Source organism: Schistocerca nitens, chromosome 9 (genome assembly GCF_023898315.1).
Source record: "Schistocerca nitens isolate TAMUIC-IGC-003100 chromosome 9, iqSchNite1.1, whole genome shotgun sequence".
NCBI lineage: Eukaryota > Metazoa > Arthropoda > Insecta > Orthoptera > Acrididae > Schistocerca > Schistocerca nitens.
In genome coordinates, this window is record NC_064622.1 from 313,107,869 (window position 1) to 313,127,031 (window position 19,163).

Consider the following 19,163-nt stretch of genomic DNA (forward strand, 5'->3'; position numbering starts at 1 on the left):
AAGTGAGAGTGGGTATAAGGAGGGATGAGGAGTTCTGCAGAAGCAGTTGTGAATCCTTGTGAGGTGCCTAGAGTTTTCAGAATTTTCTGCAGCTTAGTCTGGATGAAGGAAATCTTGTCATTACGAACAATTCTGCGAGCTGAAGTATCCAAGAGCTGAAACTGCACCTCTGCCACACCCTCATTAAGGTCAAGTACTAGAGTAGTCAAGCCTTTGTTGCGGGAAGGATGATAGAGCAGTCTGACTGGAGGATTGCAGGTCACAGACAGCTCAGAACTCAGCTCTAGTAAGGTTTGCTGTTTTGGTGATGTTTTTCAAGCATAATATACCGTAGCGGCTGAAATGCTGTGAGAGGATGATTTTATGGAAGGGAGGAGGATCCCTTCGGGGTTTGAGTTAGAACTGTTCTAGGCAGGGTTTGATGCTCATTCTCTTGGTTGTGGTTTGGCATTGGGTGGTGAAGTGGTATATTCAGCTGAGGTTACTTGGGGATGAAAGAAGATATTTAAATATGGCAGTACGGTTGAGTTTGGGTAGGGACTGGACTGTAGGTTATGCCTTTGGAAAGAAATGACCACCCTGGACTGGAATGGAGAGCGATCTGGATGAGAGATTAAGGACTGGGCGGGGGGGGGGGGGGGCAGCGCTAGGCTGTGAGTTGTTGGAGTGACTCGCTGGGATTGGTAGCCTATGACAGGAGGCTAGACTAGGCTTTTGGCCAGACAGGCGTGAAGACAGAGGGGGGGGGGGGGGGGGGTGAAGGTTGGTGGAGATGGCGATGTGAATGACAGTTGCGACAGAAAAACGCCATTTTTGAAGTATATAACTAACAGCCTTAACAACTGTTTCTTTGGGGTGTCGGGTGTTTTGTTCAAGTTTGTGGCTGGCTTCAAGATGATCTGCACTGAGTGAGCTAGCATATCCATGGGCTGAAAGGTAGAGAATTGTGGGAGTTGTGGTTAGCAGAGACAATGTACTGGCCAAGGGTAAGGTGGGTAAGGACTAAGGACTGACCAGTGTGGAATTTATAGATGTCCTAGTTAGTCCAACAACTCAGCATCTAGATCTTAACAATGTTGTATTTATGGCTGCGAGGTAAAAATTGGAATATATTGTATTACTAAATGTATTTAGTGTTCTTCAGAAAAACATTTCTGGATATATGACCATGTCATCATACTATATTAGCCAAGATTTTGGCTATTGTTGAAGCGGCCTTCATCTGGTTGGTGTATTTAATAATGAACCAGTGCCATTTTGTATTTTATATACTACTATTTCATCCTATTTCCATTAACAGTTTTTAAGAATATTACAGAACTTAATTTTTGAATCAACAACATGAGCAGGGAGGAGGGGAGCTAACATTTATTGATAGCAGCTTTCACTGACATTTCTAGTGGCTGATACTGTAGAATGAGAAGCAAATCAGTACATTGACACAGTACTGCACTTACAGAGCCCAGTGGCATTTAAGTTGATGCAATGCTGTCTGTTTCTTTGGCAGCTGTGTTTACTGCAACACCTAATGCAGCAGCATCCTGAATGCTGTTTGCTGTCAGCCAAGATAATGGGACCCTGTAATCTGTCTATCACAACTCATACTAGGAGGCTGCTTTACAGTCATAATCACCTTTTTCATCTCTCTTGAAAGTATGCGATTGCATAGCTGACAATTGAGTCCTCTGTTGAGCTCAACAAATCAGTGATTTTGCCACATTGTACATAAAATGATATACCCCAGTTGCCTTTAGGTACTTCTACACTTTGAACTGAATTGGCTCATGTGTTTCCTACCAGATTCTTAAATCAGTTTAAGTAAGGGAACAGACAGAAGATCACACAAATGAATGCCTGCAGTACCATCTGTTTACAAGGAGCAGCCATAAATTACGACCATTAAACACACAGTAACTATATAATGATGAAATTATTAAAATACTCAACTCACCTGTATGAACATTAAAGCAAGCTCCATGCCAGGGGCAGCGGACACGTCCATCTCCCAAGACCCCCGAAGATAGAGGAGCTCCATAATGTGAACACTTGTTGGCAATTGCAGACAGCTTACCGCCCTGCTTTACCAGCAGCACTTTTCCGCCACCCACTTCAAATGATTTCATTCTTCACAAGAAAAGAAATTGTAAACAAATGTACTTTAAGAAATAACAACACAACAGATGGTAACTGTACAAAAAATTTAAATGCTATCATGTCACAAGAAACTAATAGGAGCATATAAATATTTGCAAAACAATTATATTTACGAAAATTGTTTAGAATTCCATATTAACATGCACACATTAAGTAGCTACAGGCCAGACTGTGGAGAGCAGTACTAATGGATCAATTATTTCTTTTAAATACTATGTTATCTAATTACATTACTAGTAAATTTTCAAGACTGCCATACCATTTAAATGTATGAGGTAATACTAAAAAGTGATATGAAATGGAAAAACAAGTAAAACCAGTAGTAGGAAAAGAAAATTTAAGATCTGGACTTTTTGGGAGTATTCTGAGACAGTGTGGTGCATCTGTTAAGGAAACAACATGTAAATACAACACAGTATATGCAATTTGATGGCAAAGCTCCACCTGTTTGGAGTCCTTATGCTGGCCAACAGTGAAAAAGTTTTGGGAAAAAGAAAAAAAAAAAAAAAAAAAAAACGATTGTTATGTACATCCACCTGCTGAATTTATAACTAACAATAAAAATGATCAATTAGCTCTTGTCTTGCCAATAAAGTAACATGTCTTTAAAAATAAAAAAAAAATTCTGTCTGGGGAAAATTTTATTTTTGCAACTGGCATGCCTGTCACCTGATAAGCCCAATGTTCTGCAGATACCTGAAGGTTATAAACATACATACCTTTGCTGTTAGTGAAAATTTAATATTGTTTTTATTGTAATTAGTGCAGAATTTCTGGTGTCTGCGGTCACTTACAGTGTAAGAGTTATTAAAATGCCAAGGAAATGTGCAAAATCAGACAATTTTTGCTAAATAAGTGGAGAACTAACATTTTCACCACTGAAACTGAATGTGATACCTCTTGGGAAGACTGCCTACTGCCATTAGTTTGGTATGAAGGTAGGGGGCCCAGGACAAGCCATGGGCTCCACTTATCTAATGTAACTCGTGCTGTGTTACACTTCAAGAATGGTTGAAAAATAAATGATCTGTGGCTTTTGCTGTACATATGGTTTTGGCTGGAGCCCACAAACCATGCAGATGACTGCTATTTCTGCTTGACTCCACCTATACAGGCAGGATCGTAAAAAAGGGAAGAGAGAGAGAAGAAGATGAATTCAATTCACTACCTGAATCTTCCATCTGCTATTCGACATTCAGATACTACTCCACCCCCAAAACTTTGAGGTGGAAACAAAGGATGCAGAAAGTGTGAAAGAAGGACCCACGGAGCTTTACGCCACCCATGACCCTTATTATGAGGAGGAAAAAGATAATAAACCACACTGACTGAAGCAATAAGAATTGAGTGATCTCATTCAAGATCTTGATTTGCCAAAGGAGAAAGCAAAACTTTTAGGGTCAAGATTACAGCAATGGAATCTTCTTCAACCTGTCAGAGTCTCACATTACAGATTCCAGAGGAATCTGCTGCCTTATTTTGAGACAAAAATAATCCTGTTGTTTCCTACATCACGTTATGCAAAGGTTAAGGAAGGTATTTTTGTTGGGCCACAAATTTTTACCTTGTAAAGGATCCTGCATTGAATCAAGTTTTGGAAGCTTGGGAAGCCTTCAATGGAGTTATTCATGACTTTTTAAGCGGCAAAAGAGACAGAAACTATTCTCAGTTGGTGGCAGTATTCCTGCAAAAATACCGTCTCCTCTGATGCAACCTGTGCCTTAAGGTGCATTTCTTCCATTCCCACTAGACTTTTTTCCCCTCCTCGTTATGATAAGCACAGGGAAAGGCTCAATCAGGAAATTACTGTACTGGAACACAGACATCAGGACTATTGAAATGAAGCAATGCTTGCCAATTACTACTGGGCTCTGTATAGGAATGCTCTGGAACTCACAAGAGGGAAGCCGAAAGACAATGAGCTCATGAGCTATCTCACAATTCTCTTCAGACCAAACTGCCAATCAGGGGTTCTTCCATAAATCTGAAATACTCAGAATGTGATGCTCACTAAAAAAAAATTCAACTGGACTTTCAATGTTGTTGACTTATTTAATTAAAATGTAGTGTTTTCTCTTAATCCACTAAAATATAATATTTCCACCTATTGTGAATCACAGAAATTAGAGCTAATAAATTTTTCTGTCATATTCTAAATTTTTAACGCATAATTTGACTCATGTTGTTGGCCAGCATTATCAATTGGGTATGACTAACGACATTAATAGTTTCTGGTATGCATTACAAGGTTTGTGAATGTAGCCACCACTGACAGATTAGGCCTTAGGCCCAACTGCTGTCTAAAAGATAGCACGAGGAGTGATTTATTACTGTGGAACATGTGATCAGCATGTTGCAAATCCCTCCACCTATTGTTACCAATAGATGGATCCTAGTGACAACACTGCTTCTTTATTCAAACATTTCCTCATTTGGCATCACACTGCTTAGTGGACTCTGTTCTAGACCTCCCTGCCCCAGAAAAATCTGAGGAGATACTGAGAACCGAAACCAGATCTTTCTGCTAAGGAAATGAAGCTAAGCATCTGGAGACAGTTTGTAACGGGTTCCCAAAGTTTGTAATGGGCCAATAAAGCCAATAGGAACATGTAGTAGAATAGCTCAAAAACCTTATGTGGGAACCTACGGAAGGATAGGATTTTCAGCTACCTGGAAACACCAGAAGACCTCAGAAGAGGAGTCCAAATGTTGATTCTATAAGAAGAAATTTAACAGGAACACAATGGAGCCCTAACACTGTAGAAGATTTTACTTTCAATGACACCAGCCACAAAGGCCTACAACGTTACATATTTACTAAACATTGTTGGATAAATTAAGAGTACAGACTTCAAGGAAGACAGTGCAACAATTCTGCTGGGCCCATTTCATGTCTTGTGTAGTTGTCAAGAGAATAATACAGAGATTATGGGCACATACAGAGGCATACAGACAGTCTTTTATCCCTCGTGGCATACACAAATGGAATATGACAAAGTGGCAATACGGGAACTGAGCGGCCCCCCTCTCGTGCACCATACAGAGGCTTACAAAGTGTATATGTGGAACGAAATGCAAAACTATGGGTGTGGACTCATGGATAATGGTAGAGGCAAATGACTGGGAGAGAGAGCACTCAACAGGAAACTGAATGGTGAGAGTGGGAGAGAAACTTATTTTTAGCTATCTTTATAAAGCGCCATTTCCTATCTGGAATCTTAATGAGCAAGAACTACTAAATTTTCCTTCTGCTCCAATCTAAAATTGAGAAAACTTTATGATGGGCTGTTCATGGTCCAATCTCAAAGTGTACGTTGGTAATGCTTGTTGTGTGTGGTCATGGCAAGCTGCGATGACAGGACAGCCAATGTGTAAACCCAATGACACAATAAGGTTTTTGTTTCAAATGTATGAGAATAATAACCTTAACATACTAGGTGCCAGAGTGCAAATGAACTGAATGTTTAGAGAACATTTACCCTTTGCAGGACAAAAATACAGAAAGGTGTAATAAATAATTTAACCCTGAGTTTTCACATTCTGCTTTTGCCACTCCTTGGCATTTCTCAGAACTCTGGATGCAAATAAACGAAAAATAATTGGAACCTGAACTATCTGGGTTTACAGAGATCCCTGGCCTCATTATAAACCCATCCATCACAACAATCTAGACTTAATACTCGCATTCATCAATTTTGCCAACTTTCAACCAAACTGTCACCATTCAGGCTAACATGTACTTCAGGCTACACTACATACAAGGGCTATCCACAAAGTACATTACATTTTGGAATTAAAAATAAATAAAGTATTGGAAATTTTTTTTATTATATACAGATGAAAGCCACACTTAAATACTACTTTTCTCTATAGTTGCCATTTAAATTAAGGCATTTATCGTAGCGATGGACGAGCTTGGAAATTCCTTCGTCATAAAATTTGGCCGCCTGCACTTTCAACCACGTGGTTACCTCTTTTGGGACAGAGAAGGTGTGATTTTTGTAGATTTCCTGGAAAGAGGCACTACAATAAACTCTCAAAGGTATTGCCAAACTCTGCAAAACCTCAGAAGAGCAATACAAAACAAGCGCAGGGGAAAGTTGGGGGTCAAAGATCTTGCTGATTCACAACGCCCGGGCCCACACGGCAAATGCCACTCGTGAAGTTCTCGAATCTTTTAAGTGGGAGTTGTTTCCTCATCCGCCGTACAGTCCCGACCTGGCACCGAGCGACTTCCACTTATTCCCAGCAATGAAGAAGTGGTTGGCTATGCAGCGTTTTGATGACGACGCACAGCTTCAAGAAGAGGTAACCACGTGGTTGAAGGCGCAGGCGGCCGAATTTTACGACGAAGGAATTTCCAAGCTCGTCCATCGCTACGATAAGTGCCTTAATTTAAATTGCAACTATGCAGAAAAGTAGTATTTAAGAGTGGCTTTCATCTGTATATAATAAAAAAAATTCCAATACTTTATTTATTTTTAATTACAAAACGTAATGTACTTTGTGGATAGCCCTCGTATTAGTTGCCACAATGAAAATTCCAAAACATTAATAATCTTTCAACACGGAGTGTAAAAGTGCTGTACATGCATCAATGGAAGAAACTCCTGTGATTGGCAAAAGCAGAAAGTGAAGAAACGTTAGTCCACAAAATGAAAATAATTCATATCATTTTTCCACCACAAACAAAATTCATATATTTTTGGCATAATCATTAACTTCAGCTGAAGATACAACATAACAATAGTGGTAAAAACAGCATCATGTGAAGGAAAGGCTGTCAGCAAAAACCAATTAATTCATATGTTAACAACACGAAGACAGTTAATAGCACTTTACTAGTTACCACATATTAACCTCCCACTGACTGCCTCCAACTTGGCATGGAGATGTGTAATGCTTATTTGCTCTATACCGGGAAAAACTGTAGGATGTGGAGGCCTTTGGTAAGTTTAGCTTAAAATCCGAATGATTTTAATCACTGGAGAGATGTTTTTTTTTAACAACTGTGAGAGAGCATAATTTGAGTAACTTGGGAAAGCAGCATATTTCAATAAAGCAACTGATGGTGTATATAAACATGTCTTTTATTAACTTGTTACAACTGTGGAGAACCACCTTGCAGAAATAGTTTATTAACCTGATGATATCCAGGCAAATCAGAGATAAAAGTTTTCCCTCCTCATTACATAATACCAAGGTGGACTAGAATCTATAAGGCCGTTACTTATATGAAACATATGAACTGATTTGAAAAACTCTTCTGGCTATGGTGGTATTTCAACAAAAATACTCAAACCTTACACTAGCTTGACAGCAACTCACTTCAGTTACTTTTGTAACCAACCGGTCACAGTGCATTACCTGAAAAAACTGCAATATGGGAGTAACACCTATTTATAAAAGAGGAGAGAAGCAACAGATCTCTAATTATAACCAATCTTTCTTCTTCTGCTTTTCACAGATTAGACCTGTTGACCTGTTCTGCTCTAAGGTCCACCTTTTAACTGGTTGTCCTATGTCCCTTTGGGTTTGTGCTGTAAGGCCATCTTTGGAATCCTTGTTTCTTGCATTCGTTGCAGATGTGGTTTCCAGGTTGGTTTGTGATGTTCTATTTTGCCATTATTGCAAAAATATTCAGTTCTTGTCTAATGCTTTCATTAGGCATCCTGTCCAGCTTACTAAAACATTTGCTTGTAAAAATTTCATTTCAGTCACATGAACATGGCTACAGACTTTTGTCTTCACAACCCAGGATGCACTGCCATATAGTAGCACAGGTACAGCCATCACCTTACAGAATTTCATTTTGTGTCTCGCCATGTATTTTTTTATGTTCTACTTAAAGTGCCACATCTCTGTAATTTAGTATCTAGGCCTACATCCTTATTTTTGTTATAAGTAATTTAATTCATCCTACTTATATTCTACAAATGTTTAAGAGGGGTGGCTTACAATAGTATACTGACCACCTTCCCGAGAATTATGTTATAACAGCAGCTCAGCTTGGTCCTGTTTGTGCATCTGTAGTGATGATATATATCATGAAAACAGTTACAGTGATGGTATACACCACAAACTCAGTTCTGTTAGCATTGTCTGTGATTTTGCCAAGGTATTTAATTGTACACATAATAAAATTTTACTATGGAAACTAAAAGGCTTAAGTACATTTATAGTGTCTGGACCTCTTGAGTTGCGAGCTGATGGCTGTTGGTTGACAGTGGTGTTCTCTCTCTCTCTCTCTCTCTCTCTCTCTCTCTCTTCCCCCCCCCTCCCGTGCTCACTTTGTGTGTGTGTGTGGGGGGGGGGGGGGGGGGGAGGGAGGGAACATTTCTCCTTGTTGGCCAAAAGCTAATGTGTCTTTTAGCTGTGCCTGCCTGCACCTTAATACATCATCTTTACGATAAGTACCAATCTATCTTGGGGTTACATTGCTGATATTCCAACCTGGAGTTTCCATCTGGTGATAATATGTGGTAGCAAATGAAAAATACTAAACCCGTGCCAGAATAACTTTTACTTATATAATTCTTTTGAATGTTACATTTTTTATTGATACTTTTATTTATTTAATGGATGGGAACACTAGATTTGCTAACAGACTGACTTGTCATGAAGCTCAAGGCCTAGATTAGACTGGAATGTTATGAATTGGTAAGCGAATGAATGTGAATTGAAGAAAATTAGACACGCTAACAGACAGATATATAGTGTAGCCCGAAGTCTATGTTAGGTTGGAATATGTGAATTTGCTTCTGAGTTCAGATGAATCTTGACACAAAATATAATTGACATAATAGACTGATGTGTAGTGTAGCCTATTACCCATGTGCCATTAATCCAATAACTTACTTGTAGGCCTTATATTCAATTTTGCTAAATATTGCAACAATATGTTTAAATTCAAACCTAATATGAAAAGATAACCACCAACTTTATTCATGGACAATGTGTATGTAATCACTTTGTGACAGAATATACAAAAAAACTTTTGGAATTTTAGAAGAATAAATGATCACAGGTATTGTGCCTACTTTGATATTCTATTCAAATTAGGCCTATTATAACAGTATATGAATTTGATTATTTTCTTTTAACACCATTATGGACCCAACCTTAAGTCTCTAGACAATGTAGAGGGGGCAATGTAGCAATTTGTCAAGTAGCATGCATAAAAAGGGAACGAACATCGAAATTATTGCAAGTCAATGCCCACTGCATAAATCAGAAAAAATTGAGTATTTCATACATATCTCCCGAGGAAAATTATTTAGAAAAACTTCCACTTAATGTCTGTAGCATTAAAGGCATTTCTGAAAACCAAAGTTCTGCACTTCTAGTTTCTACATGTTATACTTGCTTCTAAGACTAAAACCAACATTTAATTTCCGACTAACGGCACAATTACATTACACTCACTCATTGTCATTGATGTCTGATGCCTGGCAAACAACTTCTTCCACAAAATCATCTTGCGTTGCTGGAATATAAAAGATTGAACATTTTGTCAGTAACTGTGATGAATTACACTGACCAAAAGCAAGAGAGCTAATAATTTACAGCATTTACACGCCATCTTCAGAATTAATTTACTGATGACGGAAGAGGCTATGAACGCAGTAATTTATCTGTTTACACGAATTTTGTGAAACAACTTTCCACAGACCAGTACAACTGTAACAACAGAAAATGGCTTGCGTAATTTCGCTAAAGTACACATTCCCCTGAAAATCCTGACAGAGATAAAATTTATGTCCCCTTACAAATTCATATAAACAAAAGATATACAAAAATGGAGATACAGACCCTTTTGGGCGCTTCCTGAGCCCGCTGCTTCTGCTGCTGCTGAGAGTTCATATTTAGACTTCCCATTTCCCATTGTGCTTTTGAATGCTGTCGGATGACTGTCCAAACGATACTGAAGTAAATCTGGGAGAAACAGAAAGAAAAAGTTTCACTGCTAATGATTTTATAGATATGCAATTCGACAAACACTAAATAGGTTGGATTTTGCTTTACAGAACTTCTACGAGCTATGACACATTTCGAAATATTAATAAGTTTGAGATAAATATCTAGCTAATAGAAAACAATTTTTGAATGCTTGAAAAACAGTTATATACGCGCAAATATTCAAGGGTGCTAATTAATTTTGTGACATAACTGTTGCGCGTGAATTTTGTATTATTAAACTTCCTTCCGCACAAGACGGTAAACAAACGTCTGCTTGTAAACATACTGCTATCACTGCTGACTGCTGCAGAGATCTTCAAATATATACCTCACGACGATAAAGTGTAAACTAACCGCTGTGAAGCCACTGTGTAATGTTAGTGTCAGTTAGTTGGCGGAAACAGAAGCTGTGCGAAAAAGTAAAGTGCAAACCGTAATTACTATAGCGAGGCAGACATCAACAACGTACTTGCTCGAGTCAACTTTCACTTCTGATAGCAGTTCGTGTCTCCGCCTTCAGCGGCGGTACAAATGACGTAATACTCGACCACTGGTTATTACGACATAACGCCTGCGTGGTCGAATGGTCTCTATTTCAGGGAACTTATCTTACAATTAACTTAAGTATTTAACCTGACGTTCAATTTGTCTGTATAAAAGAGGCTATATTCTGTGACTGAGGTTTTATGTGATTAAATCTTTTTTCATTTCATACTTTCTTTTCCATGTTGTGTGTACAAAGGTAGCAGACCTGAATGGGCAAAGGTACCGAGTTCGAGTCTCGGTCCGGCACACAGTTTTAATCCGCCAGGAAGTTTCGATAGTAGACCTGTGGTATCGAATTGCCAACGTTTATCCCTTTTGGATTCTTAATTTATTGTTTAGTCCCCAGTCTCGATAGTGATTTGCTTTGTGTGTCAAAATTTCCTCGTGTCCTCAATGGGGATAAAAAGTATTCAGTTCCTCTCATGGCAACGCAGATTTGCCGTGGTTTCCCCATGATACGTGAAGACACTGACTGGTAGCATACGGCTCTTCGAAAACGGCACGCCCTATTTCCTTCCGTACTCTTCGCTGTTTTGGCAAGTAAACTTCTGTAGGCCGGCCTGTGTGGGCGACCGGTTCTAGGCGCTTCAGTCTGGAACCGCGCGACCGCTACGGTCGCAGGTTCGAATCCTGCGTCGGGCATGGATGTGTGTAAAGTCCTTAGGTTAGTTAGGTTTAAGTAGTTCTAAGTTGTAGGGGACTGATGACCTCAGATGTTATGTCCCATACTGCTCAGAGCCATTTGAAACTTCTGTAACGAAGCCGACAGTGGGACGATCAACTCCAACTTTCACGTATCTGTGGGACGTATTTTTTTTTTTTTTTTTCCTTTGTCCATCAGAAGCATGAGTTCCAAACATCGGAATTAACCATTCTTTAGTATATGATGTGAATGTGACCGTCTACAACAGCTTGGCATTTTCCTGGGTTTATTGCTAGTATTTTGTGATAAGTACGTATCTAGAATACCACAATACAGTACAGTCAAGCTTTCAGCTTTCTGCAAGATTTTTCAATTATCTTTATAGTACTTCCACATAATTTTCCCAATACCAGTAGCAAAGAATTACATCACTCATAGCTTGCTGAAATTGCTTTGCATTATGGTACATCAACCATTTAAACATTTACAAGTCTAATTACTCCTCTGCAAGTCCCCAATTTTATTGTATTTTTATTTTTTTTAAGTGTCGAGTCGACATTCAGTGGGATTCACTTCACTGTTGGTGAAACTAGTGTTCGTTTTTGTTATTTGGCAGTTGAGGTAGACCTATTTATTGTATGTCAATCATTCAGTTACAAACTTACTCCATGTCCCTCTAAGTCAGAAGCACAGGAGCAATGTCAAATGTTGATAATTTTATTCTCTTTTCTTCATGTGCTTTTCTTATTTTGCTTTGTAGCTGTTTTATTTGTATTTATTATTAGTGAAGTAGAGTTACTCATCAACTGAAGAACAATAAAGTTCATATATAATAGTGGAACTGAATGTAAAGTAATGCCATAGTACTAAAGTAACTGTAATGTAGAAGTAAAGATGTATGGTAACTAACAACATTTTATTAGTTAGCAGTAGCTATACATTTATGTGATACTGTGAAAATTCACTGGGTAGAAGCAATTGTCAAATAGGAACTACTTCATTTTTCCTTTACACGTTTTTAATTTGGTACATATTTAAAATGAGAAAGAATGCGTTTATAAAGCATAATCCCAGTATGATACTGCCTGTTGTGTACTTTTTCTTGTTGTTGTGATCACATGTGAAGTAAGCCTCTGTGTAATCACAGAACACTGAAGATTAAAATTCTGTTTATTAGTTTTCTGAGAAACAGTATATGTTACATAAAATGCCCTCATCATGCGTTCCAACTTATTTTAATTAACAGTTTACATTAACTTGATTCCAAATCATTAAAGCAATTCCAAATACTTCTCACTTATCAACTGTCTCTTTCTTGAAAACAATAACTTGCAGTTTTTAGCAAAACTTATCAGGTTACTGTTATCTCATTTCATGAACTGTTGACACCAGATGTTTAAATTTTGTATAAGTGATATTATGTAAGAAGGGATGCTCCAGTATAATTTATTTTTAATTTTACAACTGGTTTGGATTGAAGACCATTTTCCAGTAATTTTTTTGTTAATAACGGGTGTTTTTTTACACACACACACACACACACACACACACACACACACACACACACACACACACACACACACACACACACCAAGATACCAATATTTCGAAATAATTGTGTGACACTTCATTCATCTACACAACTTTGCATAAAAAACCTTATTTACAAATTTATGTTTTGATATTTGTTTCATGATATGTATACTATGGCATGTGCAATGCAAAGCTCCCACTCAGTGATTTGGTGGGTGCTGCATGAGTAGGGAAGGCTTTCATTCTATCTTCAGAAGAAACACGCCTCGTTGGTCTACTATTTTGCTCTGCACGTGGAGTTTGGGCAGTGGTTTCCTGCAGCATTGTGTCAGACAGATATATTATGTTGCATAGTTGTTGTTCATGGATGAGGCATCTTTCACCCATGAAGCTGTGCTCAAAACCCACAATTACCATGTGGGGGCAGAGGTGAACCCCTATGACATCCACAAACAATGTCTCGTGGAAGGTTCACCAACAATGTATGGGCTTGCATTGGCCCCTATATGCTTCCCCCTTGACTCACAGGTGACCTCCATACAATGTTTGTCCAGGAAGTGCTGCTAGAATTACTAGAGGAGGCGCCATTTGCAACCCATCGACGTATCTGGTCCAGCATGATGGTGCACCCATACACTTCAGTCGAGCTGCCAGAACATGTACATTTTCCAAATTCTACTCGAAAACGGTCTCTGGGCCAGAGCTATCACACAATTAAAAATAAATTATGCAGCCGCTTCACATGTTACATATTGTCATTTCTACAACTTATCGACAATCAACAAACTATATTTAATCTTCAGGTCCTTGCAGATTGCCTAATATAATTTAATGAATACTAATATTTAAATCTGCATAGAACTTTAGAGTGGCTATATTCCGTTTTTTTTCTTTTATGTTCCTATTTATATTTACCTATTAGATTCAACAGTAACTTTCAATCTCTAATGGGAAGTTTATTCTTCATTTGTAAGACACAAAAATATTTTCATATAGCCTTTGCCTCTTTGTTAAGGTTCACAGTAGAGATACATGAATTTCTTCATTGATTGCTTATCTACCAAGAAGTAAAAAATTGTGAATCCTACCAGTTCAAAAGTAAATTATAAACATACTTAATTCATAACTCCTTCTGTAAACTAACTGACTACATTAAAGACACGAAAATACTTATTTTCTATATGACAAGTAACAATATTCAGTGTAAATATGTACAGCAAATATGAGTTTATCGTAAATTGACATCTGTTGTTACAGATATAATATCAACTTTTTTTTAATACACTACTACATTCAAGTAAATATTAAGCTATCAATAATAGAATAACTGTAAGATTTTAATATAATTGATGGGACAACAGTTTAAGGCTATACAATTTGATACTCTTTCGTTAATGTAGCTATACCTTGTCTCATTCAACATTCCTGACAGTGCTCCCTCTTCATGGGATCTACGGAATGTGATGAATGAATGTAATCACTCATTCTTTCTTTATATGCAACAAAACTCATCATCAGTTAGTGTTGACACCTGGTATAATCGTGTTGTACAGTTATTGGGGATGGATAAATTTGTGGTTTTTCATTTATATAAATTTAATTTATTGACTTCTACATCTACATCCATACTCCGCAAGCCACCTGATGGTGTGTGGCGGAGGGTACCTTGAGTACCTCTATCGGTTTTCCGTTCTATTCCAGTCTCGTATTGTTCCTGGAAAGAAAGATTGCCGGTATGCCTCTGTGTGGGCTCTAATCTCTCTGATTTTATCCTCATGGTCTCTTCACGAGATATACATAGGAGGGAGCAATATACTGCTTGACTCCCCGGTGAAGGTATGTTTTCGAAACTGCAACAAAAGCCCGTACCGAGCTATTGAGCATCTCTCTTGCAGAGTCTTCTACTGGAGTTCATCTGTCATCTTCGTAATGCTTTCTCGATTACTAAATGATCCTGTAACGAAGCATGCTGCTCTCCGTTGGATCTTCTCTATCTCTTCTATCAGCCATATCTGGTACGGATCCCACACCAGTGAGCAGAATTCAAGCAGTGGGCGAACAAGTGTGCTGTAACCCGCTTGCTTTGTTTACGGACTGCATTTCCTTAGGATTCTTCCAATGAATCTCAGTCTGGCATCTGCTTTACCGACAATTAATTTTATATGATCATTCCATTTTGAATCACTCCTAACGCCTACTCCCAGGTAATTTATGGAATTAACTGCTTCCAGTTACTGACATGCTATATTGTAGCTAAACGATGAAGGATCTTTCTTTCCATGTATTCACAGCACTTGTCTACATTGAGATTCAATTGCCTTTCCCTGCACCATGCGTCAATTCGTTGCAGATCCTCCTGCATTTCAATACAATTTTCCACTGTTACAACTTCTCGATGTACTACAGCATCATCCGCAAAAAGCCTCGGTGAACTTCTGATGTTATCTACAAGGTCATTTATATACAGGGTGTTTCAAAAATGACCGGTATATTTGAAACGGCAATAAAAACTAAACGAACAGCGATAGAAATACACCGTTTGTTGCAATATGCTTGGGACAACAGTACATTTTCAGGCAGACAAACTTTCGAAATTACAGTAGTTACAATTTTCAACAACAGATGGCGCTGCGGTCTGGGAAACTCTATAGTACGATATTTTCCACATATCCACCATGCATAGCAATAATATGGCGTAGTCTCTGAATGAAATTACCCGAAACCTTTGACAACGTGTCTGGCGGAATGGCTTCACATGCAGATGAGATGTACTGCTTCAGCTGTTCAATTGTTTCTGGATTCTGGCGGTACACCTGGTCTTTCAAGTGTCCCCACAGAAAGAAGTCACAGGGGTTCATGTCTGGCGAATAGGGAGGCCATTCCACGCCGCCTCCTGTATGTTTCGGATAGCCCAAAGCAATCACACGATCATCGAAATATTCATTCAGGAAATTAAAGACGTCGGCCGTGCGATGTGGCCGGGCACCATCTTGCATAAACCACGAGGTGTTCGCAGTGTCGTCTAAGGCAGTTTGTACCGCCACAAATTCACGAAGAATGTCCAGATAGCGTGATGCAGTAATCGTTTCGGATCTGAAAAATGGGCCAATGGTTCCTTTGGAAGACATGGCGGCCCAGACCAGTACTTTTTGAGGATGCAGGGACGATGGGACTGCAACATGGGGCTTTTCGGTTCCCCATATGCGCCAGTTCTGTTTATTGACGAAGCCGTCCAGGTAAAAATAAGCTTCGTCAGTAAACCAAATGCTGCCCACATGCATATCGCCGTCATCAATCCTGTGCACTATATCGTTAGCGAATGTCTCTCGTGCAGCAATGGTAGCGGCGCTGAGGGGTTGCCGCGTTTGAATTTTGTATGGATAGAGGTGTAAACTCTGGCGCATGAGATGATACGTGGACGTTGGCGTCATTTGGACCGCAGCTGCAACACGGCGAACGGAAACCCGAGGCCGCTGTTGGATCACCTGCTGCACTAGCTGCGCGTTGCCCTCTGTGGTTGCCGTACGCGGTCGCCCTACCTTTCCAGCACGTTCATCCGTCATGTTCCCAGTCCGTTGAAATTTTTCAAACAGATCCTTTATTGTATCGCTTTGCGGTCCTTTGGTTACATTAAACCTCCGTTGAAAACTTCGTCTTGTTGCAACAACACTGTGTTCTAGGCGGTGGAATTCCAACACCAGAAAAATCCTCTGTTCTAAGGAATAAACCATGTTGTCTACAGCACACTTGCACGTTGTGAACAGCACACGCTTACAGCAGAAAGACGATGTACAGAATGGCGCACCCACAGACTGCGTTGTCTTCTATATCTTTCACATCACTTGCAGCGCCATCTGTTGTTGAAAATTGTAACTACTGTAATTTCGAAAGTTTGTCCGCCTGAAAATGTACTGTTGTCCCAAGCATATTGCAACAAACGGTGTATTTCTATCGCTGCTCGTTTAGTTTTTATTGCCGTTTCAAATATACCAGTCATTTTTGAAACACCCTGTATATTGTGAATAGCAACAGTCCTACGACACTCCCCTGCGGCACACCTGAAATCACTCTTACTTCGGAAGACTTCTCTCCATTGAGAATGACATGCTGCGTTCTGTTATCTAGGAACTCTTCAACCCAATCACACTATTGGTCTGATGTCCGCGGCTTGTGGTCTTGCGGTAGCGTTCTCGCTTCCTGCGCACGGATCGATTCCTGGCAGGGACAGGGATTTTCTCTGCCTCGAGATGACTGGGACTTGTGTGTCTCTCATCATCATTTCATCCTCATTCACTCGCAAGTCGCCGTAGTGGCGTTAAAGAACGGCGGCCAAACAGCCCTGCGAGGGGTCTCCCGGCCACCAATGCCACATACGCTCATTATTATTATTATTATTATTATTATTATTATTATTATTATTATTATTATTATTAGTCGTAAAGCTCCCAACATGGAAGACGCTAAGTAAAGATGGTTCACTTCTGGGGCTTCTTATTCTTCTTGTTTGCCCACCAGGTCTTCATTCTTTGCGAAAATTCAGCTTTTCTTTCTTCGCTCCATTTTGTTCCAGTTCTCGGCGCTTTTGTCTCTGGTTTGACCTCCCATTTGTCAACTTTAAGTTTGAAATTGTTTCTTTTGTTCATGTCTTCAGTAGTAATGTTGGCTAATTCCAGATCTTTCTTTACATTTTTGATCCATTCTCCTCCATTAACAAGGGATGCTACGTATCTTACTATTTTTTTGTAAGTCTGTGATCGGGAAGTCTCATTATGTGGCCATAGAATTTTAGACGCCTCTTCCTCATGTCTATCTCTATGTTAGAAAATTCTTCAATTTTAGAATTTTTCTGTAATCTATACCCCTCTTTGGTCCATCTTGGTCCTAGAATTTTCCTAATGATTTTCCTTTCCTCTTTCTTCAGGTTTTCCATATCTGTTTTCCTTTTAAGTATCAAGGTTTCGCTGGCATATAGCATTATTGGTTTAATTACCGACTTATAATGTTTAATTTTTGTATTTATATTATTATTATTATTATTATTTCTTTACTTTCTCAGACGTTAAGCCTGGTTAAGAATGGAAAGTGACGCGGACCTTGATCAAGCGTCACTTCCTATTAACTGTACGGTATGTGTTGTATTGCATTTAGGAACTTTCGGGTAATTGAACATGTATCAATAATTACGGATTTCTGTAGTTGTATATATATGTTTGGATGTAGCTGTATTGCATTGATGTACTGGCGGATATTGTGTGGTATGACTCCTGTAGTTGATAGTATAATTGGTATGATGTCAACTTTATCCTGATGCCACACGTCTTTGACTTCCTCAGCCAGTTGGATGTATTTTTCAATTTTTTCTCCTGTTTTCTTTTGTATATTTGTTGTATTGGGTGTCCGCCCCTCGTGGTAGCGTTCTCGCTTCCCGAGCACAGGATCCCGGGTTCGATTCCCAGTGGGGTCAGGGATTTTTCCTGCCTCGAGATGACTGGGTGTTGTTGTGTCGTATTCATCATCACCACTCATCCCCATTACGGTCGGTGGAAGGCAACGGCAAACCACCTCCATTAGGACCTTGCCTAGTAAGGCGGTGCGGGTCTCCCGCATCGTTCCCCTACGCTCTGTAAAGAAGCATGGGACTTCATTTCCATTTTTTTTTTTGTATTGGGTATGGATATTTCGATTAGTTGTGTTAATTTCTTCTTTTTATTGGTGAGTATGATGTCAGGTTTGTTATGTGGCGTTGTTTTATCTGTTATAATGGTTCTGTTCCAGTATAATTTGTATTCATCATTCTCCAGTACATTTTGTGGTGCATACTTGTATGTAGGAACTTGTTGTTTTAAAAGTTTATGTTGTAAGGCAAGCTGTTGTATTATTTTTTCCACATTGTCATGTCTTCTGGGGTATTCTGTATTTGCTAGTATTGTACATCCACTTGTGATGTGATCTACTGTTTCTATTTGTTGTTTACAAAGTCTGCATTTATCTGTTGTGGTATTGGGATCTTTAATAATATGCTTGCTGTAATACCTGGTGTTTATTGTTCGATCCTGTATTGCAATCATGAATCCTTCTGTCTCACTGTATATATTGCCTTTTCTTAGCCATGTGTTGGATGCGTCTTGATCGATGAGTGGCTGTGTTAGATGATACGGGTGCTTGCCATGAAGTGTTTTCTTTTTCCAATTTACTTTCTTCGTATCTGTTGATGTTATGTGATCTAAAGGGTTGTAGAAGTGGTTATGAAATTGCAGTGGTGTAGCCGATGTATTTATATGAGTGATTGCCTTGTGTATTTTGCTAGTTTCTGCTCGTTCTAGAAAGA

The 19,163-nt window shown here is 39.0% G+C and overlaps 1 protein-coding gene across 6 annotated transcripts in view; it reads right to left on the reverse strand.

Moving 5' to 3' along the window:
• LOC126203424 (apoptosis-inducing factor 3) overlaps positions 1-10,682 on the reverse strand; it is a 91,223-nt gene extending 80,541 nt beyond the window's left edge. The window contains exons 1-4 of one of the 6 annotated variants that reach the window (XM_049937736.1): positions 10,583-10,682; positions 9,967-10,089; positions 9,580-9,640; positions 1,952-2,124 (exon numbers count right to left, since the gene is read on the reverse strand). In XM_049937736.1, coding sequence (XP_049793693.1) covers positions 1,952-2,124; positions 9,580-9,640; positions 9,967-10,039 — 307 coding nt within the window. In that variant the 5' untranslated portion in view covers positions 10,040-10,089; positions 10,583-10,682. Of the gene's footprint in view, positions 1-1,951; positions 2,125-9,579; positions 9,641-9,966; positions 10,090-10,324 lie in introns of all 6 variants that reach the window. The other 5 variants (XM_049937737.1, XM_049937738.1, XM_049937734.1 and 2 more) reach the window with 5 other exon arrangements.
• Between the last annotated feature and the right edge of the window lie 8,481 nt (positions 10,683-19,163).